The sequence below is a fragment of the Pavona decussata genome, unplaced genomic scaffold (genome assembly GCF_977016875.1).
Source record: "Pavona decussata unplaced genomic scaffold, jaPavDecu1.1 SCAFFOLD_143, whole genome shotgun sequence".
NCBI lineage: Eukaryota > Metazoa > Cnidaria > Anthozoa > Scleractinia > Agariciidae > Pavona > Pavona decussata.
The window spans coordinates 2975244-2992401 of NW_028145556.1; the positions used below are offsets into that span (position 1 = coordinate 2975244).

The 17158-nt window shown below is 39.5% G+C and overlaps 1 protein-coding gene across 1 annotated transcript; it reads left to right on the plus strand.

The window, feature by feature from the left end:
* The first annotated feature begins 155 nt into the window (after positions 1 to 155).
* On the plus strand, positions 156 to 16189 carry LOC146466609 (iron-sulfur clusters transporter ABCB7, mitochondrial-like). Its single transcript, XM_085127235.1, has 14 exons — positions 156 to 325; positions 3139 to 3225; positions 4413 to 4604; positions 4961 to 5090; positions 6234 to 6420; positions 7068 to 7149; positions 7859 to 7947; positions 8585 to 8672; positions 9065 to 9239; positions 10607 to 10764; positions 11295 to 11464; positions 12611 to 12740; positions 13278 to 13553; positions 14542 to 16189. The coding sequence occupies exons 1-14, from the start codon at positions 191 to 193 to the stop codon at positions 14797 to 14799; spliced, it is 2157 nt and encodes a 718-aa protein (XP_084983361.1). The 5' UTR covers positions 156 to 190; the 3' UTR covers positions 14800 to 16189.
* Positions 16190 to 17158: the final 969 nt, after the last annotated feature.

Here is a 17158-nt window from a genome sequence, read left to right on the forward strand (position 1 = left end):
TTACAGTTTAACTGTGGATACATAGAAGTCGGAAAATTGGAAAATATAGTAACTATAGCACTCTAGCTCTCCTTCCCTTCTTCCCCTCCCCTCCCTGTCCAGCCCCACTCCCGGTCCCCAGAGGAAATTAAAACCGGAAACAACTCCGAGAAGTCTGGGAAGGAGGGATCAATGTTCACAAGAGAGAAAAATGGCGCCCTTGTTAAGGACATGTTGTGGGTTTCTTCAGCTACAGTCGGCCAGCAGAGTTGCAAATCCACGTTTATTTATCAGATCAGGCTTGAAAGTTGGGTGGAACCATTTATATGGAGTTCCTGTTGCCCAGGTAAGGGAAAGTAGTCAATATATGATAGAAGAAACTCACGGTGATATTCACCGGTAATGTTGTTATGAACGAATGAAACGCAATTTATAAGCTTTATAAGAGTAGTGTATCGCCTTTTATATAATGTGAGCAGTCATGAATATCATGTTGAGATTTCAACAATGGTTGTAAAAAGTTTTGCTTCATACAAGGCTGGAAAAAAACAAACTTTAATACGCTTACATGTAGTTTCTCTCTTCATTAAGAGTGTACAGGTTCATTTAGAAAAATATTCAAGATATTAAAAATAAAAAGTAAGATTAACTCTCAATAGCTTTCACTTGAAAGATCACTCTTCAGGATTTCATTTAAAGATTCAAAATTTAGAGCGGCCATCTACTGCACAATAAGCAGCACCTGCAAGGACAGGAAAGTACTGCTCAGTAGCTTTCATTTCAATGGTCACACTCAGGTCCCTAGCCAGACTTTCAGGAGAGGCGAGGCAGGTGTTGTCAGCACTAAAGGCGTTACTCTTTAGTGGCTTTAGAAGTTCTGAAATGCAATGTCTATTACTTCTTCATTTGATATTTCTTCAAAAATCATTCTCATTCAAGTGTAAAATGACAGCCTTTTCATTGCTTACAAGTGAATATTACATGTATTTCATGCTCACTCATAGGCCATGTCATACTTGCACAAAGCATCACACCTCCTTTCTGCTCCCTGCTGTTGCTATGTAGCCTCCCATGCAGTTATTTTGAGGGAATTTGTTTTACCCTCCTCCTCATGACTCTCCTAAAAACAGCTGCGTGAGAGGCTTCCATTGTTACAGCCTATACACCGTATTCACAAATGGCGGATGCGCGGGAAAAAACTGGCACTAGGCATCAAAACAAGGCGTTTTAGGATAAACAAAAAATAATTTGCCTGCGAGTACAAGCTCACAGAGAGACTATTTAGCTGATAAGCTCCTAAACAGCAAGTTTTTCAGATCGCTGGTTTTATTCCGAACGAGAGAGGTCTAGTGTTTCTTGGTTCGTTTCTTGTAGCAATCCCAAATGCAAAATAGACAATCACGGAAACAAATCGGTTAGAGTTTTTGTTTCCGAAGGATTCAGCTTTCGAGCGCAGATGGATAGAGATACTACAGAAGTTTGTTTGGTATGTCTTTCGGAATCCGAAGGTAAGATAGGTCTTGAAGGAAACAAAATGAACATACAAAAGGATGCATTTCTAACGAGAGTTGCATGATCAACTTCGTATCGGACGTTCCGAGCGCAAGAGAGACTACAACCATTTGTCTAAACCACTATAATACCAAGAAAAAAAACAGACGAAGACAACAACGAAAAGACGTGAAGGATGTGGAGAGAAACGGCTGGACGAATAATTTAAAAAGAAGCAACAGATGAACCAAGATTTGTCCGGTTTCGATTCATTTATATTGTAGCCATACTGTAAACAACAAGCAGAGAATGCAGTCCCCTCAAAATTCATAATTTGTTAAATCAATCAAGTCATCAAAATCCAACTGTTTAATAATGGAACAAGCTCAGAAGGAACATTTCTTGCCTGAATGAGAAAATTATATCCCGTGAAACAGGGACTAGAGAACACAGCATTGTGGCTTTTTAACCGGCATTTCGGTTGAAATCATTAAAGATTTGCATACTTAATTAGGTAATTTGTCAGAATTAGATTATCGTATTTCGCTTTACACTGGGTTCCTAAACTTGCCATTCCTTGTAATGCAGTTACAATATAACGCATTTGAGAGTGACATTCCTGAATTTCCTTGCAGGATCGTTTTCTTAAAATTGATACCTTACTTCCAGTAGTTCCGCTTGACTTTGGTAACTGCCACATTTTCAATGACTTGCATGAATCTTGGCCAATCTTGCGATGCATGATATCTTTTTTATTTCGGGGAAAAAGTGCCTAAAACGTACCGAAATATTTGTAATCTGTAGATTCATTTTCTTTCCTTCAAAAACTGTTTTAATTCCCTTTCCAAAAAATACATGGAATAAACCTTTGTGGCTCCTGCTAGAGTGAGGATCTTTCTAACAACTTTTCATATTTTCTGTAGACATTACACTCGAAGGTTTGAAACAAACAATCTAACTCAGTTTTTTCCCGTGAGTGTCTAGTTTGCATTTGAGATTGCTACTAGAAGCCAACCAATAAATAATAAACACTAGAACTTGAACTCGTTCGGACTAAGTGATCAGAAAAACTCAATTTTTAGAAACTCAGCACTTATCGACCCTTTAGAAGCTTACATTCGCTGGAAATTTTTTTTTGTTTATCCTAAAACGCCTCATTTTGATGCATAGTGCCAGTCTTTTCCGCGCGTGTGCGCCATTTGTGAATACGGTGTATTGGTGCAGTGGAGGAGCATTCAGATATGGTTAAACATATTCATAGGAAGCTCACTATAAATGTACTGAGCAAGATACATTGGTCAAAAGATGAGGGCAAAGCAGTCAATGTGATCCTTGAAATACTAAAAAGATGTCTCAACTGGAAAGTTTAAAATGTTTTTGTGATTACGGAACCAATTTTATACTGAAGTTTGGGTTATCTCCTTGTTATATATCTTTTTGTGCCCCTGAAACTGCCAGAAGCCAATGGCTTAAAAATTAGACCCCCTGTGGTCTGACCTCTTGCAGGCAACCACCTCCCATAAGCGACCACCAACAATTGACATTGTAGATGGTCACTTACAGGAGGTCGGCTCATGGGGGTTGTAATTTTTGAGTCAGTTTCAGGGGCAAAGTTATGCCATTTTTAACAACGTAAAAATGTTTTTTGTTTCTTGTGTGTTTCTGTAGAGGTCATGTGGACATCATGTTAGACAGAACACAACAGCTGCTACAAAGATATTACAGTCCATGGGCAGTAGATTTGCTTCTTGTAAGGTATGTTTGGTAACAGATGACCCATGCTCAATTTATAATAAGGATGGATTATCCGTCTGGGATGAACTTGGGCAAAAAAAACGGTGGGGGGGAGCAGGGATGGCGCAGTGGTGAGATCAATCGCCTCCCACCAATGTGGCCTGGGTTCGATTCCCGGACTCGGGGTCATATATGGGTTGAGTTTGTTGTTGGTTCTCATCTTTGTTCTGAGAGGTTCAGTTTCTCCGGGTACTCCGGTATTCCGCTCTCCTCAAAAACCAACAATTCTAAATTACAATTCGGTCTGGAGAGACTGTCCCCAATTGCAGTCCTGCGCTAAATACATTGACACTAAAATAAAGTGATTTATTTTATTAATTTTATTTAGTTCCTCTGATAATTCATCTGTGTATAAATATGGGCTTTCTGACGGATCATCTGTCCAGTCGAATTATCCATGAAAGCCGTCTGTCAAGACGTACAACCATGATAGTTCATCTGGACGGATGATCTGTCTGAAAGCCCATATTTATACACAGGCCAATTATTATCAGACAAACTACCGTTCTTTGCCCAAGTTTATCCCAGACGGATGATCCGTCTCTAGTATAAATCGGGCCATTCTCGTCACTGTATTTATTTGACAAAACCCAATTTTGTGAACAAGTGTAAACAAACTTGTGGTGCTTTTCCTTTTTCTGACCTGCCAAATATACTCTTCATAGTTGGTGAATTGCTGCCCGTTTAAGCAGTTTCAACATTTGCGTTAACATGTCTTAAACACTATGTCAAACTAAATTTAAGTTGGTTTAAACTTTCATCCAACATCCATACAACATTTCTTTTTTTCTTGAAAATGTTGAATGGAATTGAAGCCATTTTAACACTCCATTCAACATTTACCCAACATACATTCAACTTTTGTTGAACAAATGTTGAAACCATTTAAACGGCCCTTCAGGTGTGCTACCACAACAGCACGTGGACCTAGGTTGCAGCTTGTAGTGCTAAGTGAAGTGAGGTCTTAAAATGGTCACGCAAATGATGTCACCTGTCACGCCAATCACTTTATTGAAGTAAAGTAGTGTTCACCTTATATGCCAAATGCATGGTTTTTCTTATGTTAAGTCCTTGAGATTTTTAATTCTAATCAATTAGCAAAAGTCAATACAGTCATGCTGACGGTGACATGTTTTTCTTCTCAATAGCAAGGGCTTCCCTTTGTTGCTAAACGACAACAGCATGGAGGTTCAAATGTGACTGCACAAAGTTTGAAGGCTTTATCTTCCGTCAGTGGCTTGACAATACTCAAGAGAATGTTAAAACATGTCTGGCCGAAAGACAGACCTGATCTTAAAAGAAGAGTGGTTGCTGCAGTTGCACTCCTCATTGGAGCTAAGGTGAAATTATATCCATTTTCATTTTGAGTATTTATTTTTAAGTCTCAATTTTTAACAATAGTTGAAGTGCTTTTTAGTCTAGAAATCAAATTGTTCCAGATAAGCTCTATTTTGGCACAAAGATCCCTGGCTATTACTTTTAAAAAATTATACAAGGAAGCTACATGAGAGAGGAATAAATGCTCGACTTATTCTTTTGTTACAGAACTTCACCAACTCAAGTGAAACGTTCATACATGTACACGTAGTCGTAAATAAAAGAAATCAGTCGAGATAGAACATTTTTCTGTGTGTTGTTTCAGTTGCCTATGAGCTGATATCACAGATATTCATTCAAATTTACTCTCTACTTGCAGTTGATGAATGTACAGGTCCCATTCTTGTTCAAATATGCTATCGATTACCTCAACAACTTGGATTCTGCGGCTTTAGTTCAGACAGCAGGTGGAACTGTATTCACTGTTCTTACAGCACTTCTCTTGGGATGTAAGTTCTGATATCCAAACTGACTGAGATTGTTATTTATTATATCTCTCAGTTGGTATGCACGGTGTGGTGGGTCAATTTTATGGGCCATATTTCACTGTACAGCCCGGTAAATATGAGAGTTGTTCCTTTTCCGCGCGCCCGATTAAACTCAGAGATATAATAAATAACTTACTAACCTTGTTTTCTTGGTCTGTACTGTAAGTTAGGGATCCTCATTTTTTCCCATTGATTTATGGCCGGCATGCTTCGCGCATAGGCCACACATCAGCAGGAAAAAACTTGGTCCATAACTTACAGTACGGACCTCAAACTGGGTTAGTAAGAAGTATTTATTTTACTTATTTATTTTTTAGTTAATGTTTGCTTGTTTTACCATTAATACATAAACAAGCAATCAACCATGTGTGGCTCTAGTTTAAACTCATGGACACTAGCAATGGTGGTGGTGTTGATATTGATGATGATGATTATGGTGATGATGATGATGATGATGATGATGATGATGGTGGTGTCGGTAGTTGTGGTAGTGATGATGATGTTGACAGTGCCATTAATGACAGCTGTGACTAACAAGGAGGCCGCATGGTCCAGAGGTTAGCTACTAAGCTAGGGTACCAGATTTGAAATTAAGAGGTTCCAGGTTGAAGCCCCGTCCTCGGCCACGCTTGTAAATAGCTGGCTGGTTTGCCTTGTGCCAGTTGGGATTTTTAACGTTTTATGTTCAATTATTTTTAGATTATTTGTTTACCGTTATTTCTGAGTGGAGTGCTTGTAAACTAACTTTGAGTAGCTAAGTTCATTTCCACTATAAACAAAGCATTTCATTTTGACAATTTGTTTGCAATTAAATGATAGTAATGATGATGGGGTTGTTGCTTGTGGTGTTGTTGTTTGTCCACTGTAATGATGATGTGGTGATGATGACGATGATGATGATGATGATGATGATGATGATGATGATGTTGCCGAAGTTGATAATGTCTTTGTCCTCCCTCTCTAACCTTGCCTTCTTACGTGCCAAATGTTATTAGTTTGGCCAAGACATTGTTGCTAGTAGAAACGGCAAATTTTGTATAATGAAAATAAATATAAGTTTTGAGTTAAATGTTAATGTTTTGTTTTTGCATACTTGGATTTCAGATGGAGCAGCCCGTACAGGTGCCTCTCTTTTCAATGAACTAAGGAATGCAGTTTTCGCAAAAGTGGCTCAAGGGTCAATACGCACTGTTGCACGAAGGACATTTCTTCATCTTCATAATCTGGATATGAATTTTCATCTCAAGAGGCAGACCGGTGCTTTGTCCAGAGCCATTGATAGAGGAACAAGGTACATGTACCAACAAGTAGATAGCATTGTTCTCTTGGTTTACTCATTAAGGATGTACCAAATGAGATCAACTGTTCATGCCAGAGCAATTGTTGTGTGCATGTGGCACATTCATAGTCAGATTAGATCTCTAGCCTTGTGTTTAGCTTGATTTTACTGTGCAAACCTATATTGTTTGTTAGAAGGGGTGTTGAACATCTTCTTCCTATTAAGTACGGTACCGCTTGTTCCCTTGCCTTCTTTGTCATCTGACTCATCAATCAAATTTATTTCTATTAGTGCATAAAAATGTACAAAAAAAAATAGCAAAACTTTAGACAAAAAGTTATTAAAGTGGTAATGGAACCATAGGGTTACAATATTAGAACTCCACATTACAAAAATAATAAATTTTGGTAATTATTACCAAAATTTCTGGGTACAATAAGGCACTACAAGATGGATAATGAATAATGAAAAGATATATACAAAGAAAAGATAAAATTAACAATTTCTTCTGCAAAATACTCAACATTGAAAATATTTTTTCTTATTCCTTGTGCTTTCTGTGATCACACAAATGCTGCTTTATTGCAGTTCCTGCTGCTTATCCCCATGATCCTGCCCTCTTTCCCCCTCCACACTTATTTTTGTTTGCCTATTTTCAGGGGCATTAACTTCATTTTGAGTGCACTGGTATTTAACATCTTTCCTACAATCTTTGAAGTTTTGCTTGTGTCTGGAATACTGGTGAGTTTGTTAACTTGAGTATACATTTCTATGTTATTGTGCAAAAAGAGACAAAATATTTTGAATTTTATCCAGTTTTAAGAATGTTGAACTCTTAGGAGTTTACATTAGGGCCAAAATAAAACCTGAGTTGTGTAAAGTAAAGAGTTTTTAACTATCCTCGTATTACATCATATATGTGAAATTCAAAATCACTCAGAATCATTCCTTTACAAGTATACATGTAGATCAGTAGACTAGTGACATTGTATACTTCATCTTTTGTCGAGCTGCCCATTTCACCTTACATGACATGTATTAATTTTTATGGTTTTGCAGGTGATACTTATGGACATTTTACTCAACTATGGCCTCTATAGGGCTTGGAGAAACACTATACATTTATTGATTTGGAAACTAACTGCATGTATTTCCTTAAACCACAGAATAAGGTGTATACATTCAGGGATGTATCTAAGAAAAACCTCAGCAGGCTCATTAATAAACCTAGCTGGCTCTATTAGACTATGCTCCTTTAAATTTAGACTCAAGTATTTGTGTTCTGTTGAAATTTCAGCCGGTGGTGACATCTCTTTCAGTTGATGAAATTTGCCAGTGGCCAACTCTAAGCCATGTCGCTATACATTTCTCTGTTATTGTCCATTATTTTTACCTGCAAACAGTTTAAAAAATAATAATGTATTATTTTTGCTCATGCTTTTGTTTTCAGACATACCGCTGTGGCAAAGAGTTTGCATTCCTCACTCTGGCCTGTATAGGAACTTATGCAGCATTCACTCTCTCAGTTACACAATGGAGGTAGAGTGATCCACATTAACTATTGAATTTGCTTCTCCTTGTATAAAGATCAAGACACACTAGGGACATGTTGCAGGAACATGCCCCTTCATATGCACTGCAGTGATAGGAGGCACATTGTAGGAACAGGGTGCATGAGAGCTCATGGGACAATAGCCTGCGTGGCAGGTGTGTGAAAAATATATAGGGCGTGAAAAAAGTGTGGAGCTTGAGGGAGGGAGACACCCTCAGGTGTCTCTCTCTCTTGTGCATGTGGCTCGCGCGCTCTATATTTTTCATGCGCCTGCTACTCAGGCTAATGGGACAATGACATTGTAATATTATGCAAAAAAGCAAACAACACCAGCATAAAAATAAATGTCAATCCATTTGCCTTGGTAATTTATATTGATTGTGATAGTGGGAGATAATTTTGTGAAGTGTACCAGCTAGTCAGAATTGGTAGATAGCTTGCAGGAACCCACTTGAAGTTCATCTACTGTGATATACTCTTGAGTATAGAAAAAATATACTCTTGATCTATACGCTTGAGTTAATTTTCTTGAAGCTCTCTGTGAATTCTAATTTAACATTTTTGGGTGTATCTCAAACTTTTGCCCGTAATGAATGCTGTAACAGTTTTTATTGCACTCTGCAGGACCAAGTTTCGTGTACAGATGAACAAAGCTGATAATGAGGCAGGATCCAAAGCCATAGACTCTCTCATAAATTATGAGACAGTGAAGGTACGGAGAAAAAATAATCCAGTTAATCCTAGGTTATGAACATTGTCTTTGGCCGAAAGTTTGTGGATGGCAGCAATCACACAAACGAAAGTGATAATTATTCATCAGCATTTACACCTCCAAAAACAAAAGAGATAAATTTTTCAGCTTTATGAAAGTCTGTGGTGACCTGTTGAAGAAAACGCTAGTTTTACTTTGCAATTTAATCCCAGTCTCGGAGGCGGGTGAATAATGAAAAAAAATATTATTGCTTTTGTGATCACTCTTACTTCTTTGCCAGCCGATATACTTTTGAGGGAAATCGAATTGGCAATTAGAATCATAACTTTATGGTTCTAGTCAAACTTTTACATGTTGCACCATAATTAAACCAAACTTTGCTTTCTTTTCAGTATTTCAACAATGAACAGTATGAAGCTGAGAGATATGACAAGCTTCTTGCAGATTACGAGAAAGCTTCACTCAAAACAACGACAAGTTTAGCTCTGCTTAGCTGGGGTCAGAACTTTATCTTCAGTGCTTCGCTGAGTGCTATCATGGTACTGGCCAGCAGACAGATACTACAAGGTATGTTGAATCAGTAAAGACAACCTAACACTGTAAACTAAAATTTGCAAATTCTTGGTAACAAAAACAGTTTGGCAGTATCTTTGTATCCTGCATAGCAAGTGTTTCCATGGGGATTTGTGCGTTTTTCGCTGTTTGACCGCGCGGGAATTGACCATTTCCGAGTTGCTGTGAACCTCACTATGAAAGGGAGGCTAAGTGCAAAACTTTTCATTTGAGAATTAGTTTTGTTTGCATATGAATGAAAACTAATTTTCATAACAAAAATCTTTGCACTTAGCCTCGCTTTCACAATGAGGTTAAAAGGAACTCGGAAAATGGTCTTTTGGGTCTTGAGCAAACAAAAAAAAAAGAAGAGAAAAAAGCAAAACACGGAGGAAGGGTGAGTTTCCTTTCTCTCCTCTCCCCTTCCCCCTCCTCCTTTTCTTTCCTTCTCGTCCCAATATCCGTACGGTCAACAAGCGAAAAATACACAACGAAAACACTTGCTGCGTAGGGTAGCTCAGGCTAGTATCTTTGGAAACCATTTTCATTGTATAAAACAGGCTATCATGAAAACTTTAGTATGCTGTGTGAAGGCCGCTTTGTAAAAGAGCACTCTAAGAAGCAATAATTTGAGTTAATCTCAACAAATTTTAAATTTGTGTTGGATTTAATAAAGTGAACAACTAACGAAAGGAAAGAGTGGTGTGAATCCTTGTTTATCACGCATGTCAGATACGTCTTGCTGCGTTTTACACTCATTTGGACATTCGTGCTCTTACAAAGTAAGTATATAAGCAGGGTATAAGTAAGGAAGTATAAATGAATCCACATTCCAGAGAGCCTGGTACGAGTAACGGATTGTGGGATCGTTATCGGGATCGTTTGAGAAGACGATGGACATCGCGCCGACGAATAATTACAATTTTTGGCATTTTCTCGCGGTACCGCGGCTCTTGTTAAATAGTTTTCGCCTAAGAGTAACTCCTATGCAACTGACTGCTGAGAAATGCACTTATTTATAAGCACAATTTCCATCCGCCTTAACTCCAATCATGTACCCAGAGTCCTCAGGCTTTTTGGTCGGTGGGTGGGCACCAGAAGAGACTCTGGGGACATAAAAAAAAAATTCAAATTTTTTTATTGTCTCTTCCGTAACGGTTTCCATTGTTTTACCGCAGAAATACTCCGGTAATAAAATTCGATGTCCCCAGAGTCTCTCCTGGCAATTAAGTTTAACTGCTGGCCAAAGAGCCTGAGGACTCTGGGTACGAGATTGCCTAAACTCCACCTAAACCCAAGCGATCCCATAATCCCCCTCTCGTACCATTCTCCCCCGTAGTTTCTGGATTTTGGAATTGACAGGTTTTTTGTTTTGCCTCCAGGGACCATGACTGTAGGAGACCTGGTGATGGTGAATGGGTTATTATTCCAGCTGTCTGTGCCACTGAATTTCCTTGGCTCTGTGTATCGTGACATCAGGCAGTCTCTGGTGGATATGCAAACGCTTTTCGATCTTCACAAGGTTTCCTCCAACATCAAGGTACACGACAAAGTCGTGGTTTATCAAGCAAAAGAAAGTGCGCTTTGTGTAACCCCGAAAACCTTGGAAAATGAAGGTCTACAGTGAACGTTCGGTATGCACCCCATCTCCTCCCCCTGGAAACAATCCCACAACCACTTCACAAAGCTTTGTTATCCACCAGTCACCCCAACCTCCCCCCCCCCCCCCACCCTCCTCCTCCTTCCCAACTGCCCACTTGCATCAAGGTACATATGACCCATGCCCAAACCCTCTCACCCAGACATGTTCGAGGCAAATAAAAAATAAAAAAAAAAAAAATACGAAATACTGGCCAAACATGAAAGCCCGCAGTGTATCGAAGAAAATAGGTGGTTCGAAACGTTGTAAATATGATTTTACCCGTAATTTTCATAATCAAATTTATTTATTTATTTATTTATTTATTTGTTTGTTTGTTTGTTTGTTCATTTATTTATTTATTTATTTATTTATTTATTTATTTATTTATTTATTTATTTATTTATTTATTGTACATGTTTCTTCCCAAGGTGAAACCTGGTGCTTTTCCTCTTGTTCTAAACCCCGGTGACGAAAAGGCGCACGTTATTTTTGATAATGTGATGTTCAACTATATACCAGGACAGAACATACTAAATGGACTGACATTCACTGTACCTGCTGGAAAAAAGATAGCTATTGTGGGAGGCAGTGGATCGGGGTATGTTACACTTACATTACAAAAAAGTACGCACTTAGGACATTTAAGTTATGTTGAGTCTGGTTTTCACAAAAGCGAGGCCGAGGGATGACATAGCAAGACGTGATGTAACACGCAATAATTATATAGCGAATGTTACCCACCTTCTCCTTTTTAAATTTCAATATCTTGTTCGTTGTTCCTCCTATATCAAAACATTTATTTTGATAAATGACTCTACTAAAATCTACTTTTAGTAACGTGGGCTTCCGCCTCAAAGATCTTTTTAGTTTGTAGATTTGTATTTTTTCTTAGAGGCCAGGATCACTGCAGTCACTGTTACCACGGTGTACGTTTTCAGTGACCAAGGGATTGTGTGATACGACAAACTTCGTTTACTGTATTTTGTTAATTTCTGTTTGATGATAGTTTTCCTTAACCTTCTTTCTCTAACACTAAACGCAAACGTGTGAACTCGCTTTCACTGCTCTGTTCAACGAAATGACACAACTGGGCGATTGAATCAAGTCATGGAATCAGTTTAAACGAGGATGAATTATATAAGTACTTCTAGTAATAATCGTGGATTAGAGAATGCGTTCGATGTCACCAAACAAGCCCAGGTCAATCTCGATCCCAGGCTCTCTCTCTCTCTCTTTGTGGTGTCATCCGCCCCTGCAAAAAAATCTGCGGGGAATGCCAGATGTGTGTCCTAAGATCCATCGACCCATCTGTCGACGACAGGTCCCGTTAAATCTCGACTCAAATCCGTATTAGGAAACGCTCTTCTTTAATACGTCGAACGCAACAAAGAGTGTGAGAGACGCGTAGCACCCATGAAATGTCATAGAAATGGAACGAAATTATTTTATAAGAGTGCCAAAATGAAGACTTCTGTCCTTCAGTACCACGAGCGGACCTTGCCAAACCAAATTCCCTTCACAGGACTTTGGTTTGCTGAAGTAAAAAAAAAAATCCTTGACCTCGGCAGGATTTGAACCCACGATCTTTGGATTAGGTCACCAGCGCTCTAACCAACTGACCTACGAGGTCAGCTGAGAGCTGAATTCAGTTATAGTGTATAGCACAGCTATAAGTTAGAAATTGTGATTCATTAGGATCATGATGAATTTTACCCTGTTTTGTCTTCACTTTGTTTCTTTTCAGAAAGTCCACCATTGTCCGCTTGCTGTATCGGTTTTATGATCCTGTAGACGGACGCATTCTTGTAGCAGGACATGATATTCAAGATCTGACAATTGACTCTTTACGAAAAGCAATAGGAGTTGTACCGCAGGTAATTACTAATTACTCTAAATACTTTCAAGTTATACTTTGTTTTGGAAAGAGAAGCAAATCAATTGAACGTTAAGGCCTCAATGCTAGTCATCTAACGCTTAAAGGGCAGCTGATACTTCATACTATAATGGGCCTTTTTTGTGTGCAAGTTGAAGGTTCGAATTGATCGGCGGACAAGTCCGTTTTTTCCGGAAAATTTCCGGTGTATCGGAGCGTTCCGTTTGCATTTTCGTCTGTTGAACTGGAAATTTTGGTGAAATGAATAGTGCTCCCTGGCTTTCAATGAAACGCAGGATCGGATTTCATGTCCGGTGCCCCAAACACTCTAGCCTGTGAATACTCGGAGACTGGGAGAGATGAGAGGCGACTGTATTCGCGGGCGCGGCTTCTTTTTATTGACGTTGCAGTGAACAACGCTTGATAGGTATCTGAAAGGCTCTGTATTGTCTAGCCTCCCATTCAGACGTACTTTGGGCTCGTCACTGGAAGGCTATGTATTGTCCAATTACTGAAAAATGTGATTTGTTTCACACAGGACACGGTGCTTTTTCACGATGATGTGTTTTACAACGTAAATTACGGTCGCATTGATGCGACACCCGACGAAGTTTACGAGGCAGCCAAGATGGCGGAAATTCACGACGCGGTACTGCGCATGCCCAAAGGATATAATACCCAGGTTGGAGAACGAGGTTTAAAGTTGTCCGGTGGAGAAAAACAGCGGATAGCTATCGCCAGAGCCATCTTGAAAAACCCGCCGATACTAATGTACGATGAAGCTACTTCATCACTGGATTCCATTACTGAAATGGTAAGACATGCGGGAAGACCCGCGGGTAACGAGTCACAAATAGTTTTATTTGTCATTGATTTATATCATCAATTCGTTTCAAGTTTTCACGCACTAATGATTTCGTTCGTGAACGTGTTTAGTTTGTTGTTGGACAGTCCTTGAGAGGAAACTTGGCCTGTTCGTCGTCCTGTTCGTCTACATTCTACTAATCCACGACTAAAACACGTTAAAAATAAATCGCCCTGTGATGGATTTTTCTATCATGTCGTTCTTATGGTTCTGACGAGAAGAGCTCGAGCTATCTAGATTAGAAGAAGGATAATCGTTAAGATATTGTTGTTAAATTAATTAGAACTGCAATAACAACAACAGCAACCTGGACATTTTCTTTATTTCTTAAAAAAATTAAAGTTGAAGGGGTTGATTCTGATAACGCTATCGACATGAAAAAAGTAAATTATTATTATTATTATTATTATTATTATTATTATTATTATTATTATTATTATTATTATTATTATTATTATTATTATTATTATTATTAATAATCAAAGATTAGGGAGTGCGTTCGTTGATCTGGATCCCAGGCTCTCTATCTCTCCTTTGCCAAGTTGGTGATGATGTCATCCGCCCCTGCAAAATCTGCGGGGAGGCCAGATACGCGTCCCAAGATCCATTCATTCGTTGATCGACTGTCCCATACGATCTCGACTCCGATTTGTATTAGGAGTGCGTTCTTTCTACGTGGAACGCAATTATTCTTATTTGTACTGTTTTTGTTTTCTTGGAGATTTACCCGGATTGAAAAGAAAACTGAAAGAAATTCCTCATGTTCAAAACAAACGCTTTCTCGAAAAGAAATGGCGGACGGCAAACACTGGAAAATTATGGGTGATGCTGTGATATTTTGTCGTTCCGTGGAAAAAGAATTGGTTCTAATTATCTTGTCCAAGACGATTTGTTTTTGCGCAACCATTGACACTGTTCTGATTTTTTCACGTTTCAGAATATCCTTAGTGGTCTCAAGCGTATCACAAAAGACAGGACGTCTATCTTCATCGCTCATCGCTTGTCCACTGTAGTGGACGCAGACGAGATTTTGGTGCTGGAAGAAGGCCGCGTGCGCGAGAGAGGCTCCCACTTCTCGCTTATCACTGACTCAAACAGTTTATACGCCCATTTGTGGCACAAACAGCACGAGGCACACAAGGTGGAGTTACATAGAACTGACATTAGTGGTGGTACCACAGTTTCCGGCATGTAAACGAGGGTGAAAGTAGCATGGAAACGAGGTGCGCGTGGTCCTGGCTCCATTGATATCCTTCCGCGACAAAAATGACAATCTGCAGTATTGTGAAAGAGAGAAGACTTTGAGAGCGATTTTCCAAGGATCGACGTAAAACCAAAACCAAACTGGTTACATTTGATTATCCACAACAAATACAAATTATACTGAGTATCAGTCAGAAGTCAAAGGGAAGACATAACCTTTTCTGTGCGCTGGGAAACATCTTACTAGTACCAGCACGTGAAATCGAGAAAACATTTTGCCGTTGCCAAGCGCGGGAAAACTTGCAACGGGTGCTAACCGCGCGGGAAAACGTAGAACCAGTGCTGAGTACGGAGAATGTGCAACCGGTGCCAAGCGCGGGAAAACTTGCAACGGCTGCTAACCGCGGGAAACCGTGGAACCAGTGCTAAGCGCGGAGAATGTGCAACCGGTGCCAAGCGCGGGAAAACTTGCAACGGCTGCTAACCGCGAGAAACCGTGGAACCAGTGCTAAGCGCGGAGAATGTGCAACCGGTGCCAAGCGCGGGAAAACTTGCAACGGCTGCTAACCGCGGGAAACCGTGGAACCAGTGCCATAAAGTACAGAGAATGTGCAACCGGTGCAAACCGCGGGAAAACTTGCAACGGGTGCCAAACTACCAAGTCAGAAATTGGCCTTGGTTTTGCTTCTGATTGAGTGAAAAAGTAGTTACTTATGCAAGTTCTCGCAAGAGTGCTCAAACAAGAAAAACAATGTCGGCTTATTCCCTAGGATCTACGAAGAGGTGTCCATTAGCGGATTCTCTTTGGCTGGCTCAATGTTTGCAGAGAAAGTTATAACTTTTTGAGTGATAATTAACTTTTTTATCAGATAAATGAAATTCCATAGAACCATATGTATTCGCCATCATCGTATTTCCAGCAGTGGTAAAAGCCAAACCCGAAAATTTAAATTTCATTCACAAAATATAGAAGCCAAGCAACACTAGCAAAACGCTAGGCACTTTTCAACTAATGTTCCCGAGCGGCTTCAGGCGTAGGGGCTAAAACAGCAAAGACTGACCCCCAAACACTTAAGTTACTAGAAACCGAGGTCTTGATAAGCGTGTCCTGAAATTCCTTTTTGCGTTGCGTTTTCGATCGTTTTAAACTTGTTCAAAGTGTAGACAGAATTCACAGAAAAACCAATAGCGTGGACAGTACCTTCTTCAATTGCTCGTTCAGACTCCACTCCTCTCTTGAGCCGATTGGTCGAATGTAATGTAAATTCTATGAAATAAATGTGATGGTATCAATATGTGCTTATGGTAATGATGTGAACTATTCTGTTGTTAATACGAGAGTCGTGTTGTGAAATAAGTTAATAAACGTCTTAACTAAGAAGGACCAATAGCACTTACTTTTAAACTGCCCCCTTGTTCGGGCAACTAACGAAAAGGGAGATAGGTTTACAAAGGAAATGTTTTATTATTGGAACAACACTTATTTTATACAATAAAGAATTGAAAAAATGTCAAATACTTGTGAAATGTTCGTGGCTAGTCTCGTCTCGGCCAAGAGACTCTTCAGAGACCTTCAGAATTTATTGGCAAACTCGTTGAGCATCACGCTCAAAGCCCTGTTCTCTTGGCCGAGACAAAACGCCGCGTCAGACTAGCCACGAACATTTAACAAGTATTTGACAATTTTCAATTCTTTATTGTATAAATTTCAACTCGTGCACGTGCGGTTGGGAATCCTTCTGCGATAGAGGGCCAGACTGCTAACATCTTGAATTTGCGAACGGGACTTTAGGCGTGATGCTCAACGAGTTTGTCTATGAATTCTGAAGGCGTCTGAAGAGTCTCTTGACCGAGACGAAACGCTGCGTCAGACTAGCCACAACACTTACTTTGTCATTCAAATTTCGTGGATTCGTGTTTATGGGCGTGAATAACATATCCTGCCATGTTTATATACGGTTGAAGTGTCGAGCCCTTAAATTATGGTCGGGTTTAAATAAAGCGAGGCCCAGCAGCTGACATGACACTTACTGCAACGTTCGGTTTGTGAAAGGTGAGGACCGTAATAATTGCTGCCAATGTAAAACAAAATCGTTTTAATTATTCGCATATTACTTATATTTTTTTTTCTTGTCTATTGTCACCTTTCTAGTTATAAGATTATAAACCGCCCGGTGTGTTTAACAAAATTTCCTCATTGAAAGGTGCCTTAATTAGCAATTCCGGGGGGGGGGGGAATTACTCCTCGGAATTTTTGGAGCGGGTGTGCGTCTCTGTTCTCCAAACCCTGACCTTATTTCAGACCAAATAATGTAACTTTCTGGTACCTTTTTCAGACCTGGGGCCTGTTT

Excerpts from the sequence above, each read along its gene's own strand:
- LOC146466609 (XM_085127235.1), top strand. The coding sequence starts at position 191 with ATGGCGCCCTTGTTAAGGACATGTTGTGGGTTTCTTCAGCTACAGTCG. Across the intron at positions 3,226-4,412 it reads GTAGATTTGCTTCTTGTAAG|CAAGGGCTTCCCTTTGTTGC; the intron begins GTATGTTTGGTA and ends TCTTCTCAATAG. Across the intron at positions 4,605-4,960 it reads CACTCCTCATTGGAGCTAAG|TTGATGAATGTACAGGTCCC; the intron begins GTGAAATTATAT and ends CTCTACTTGCAG.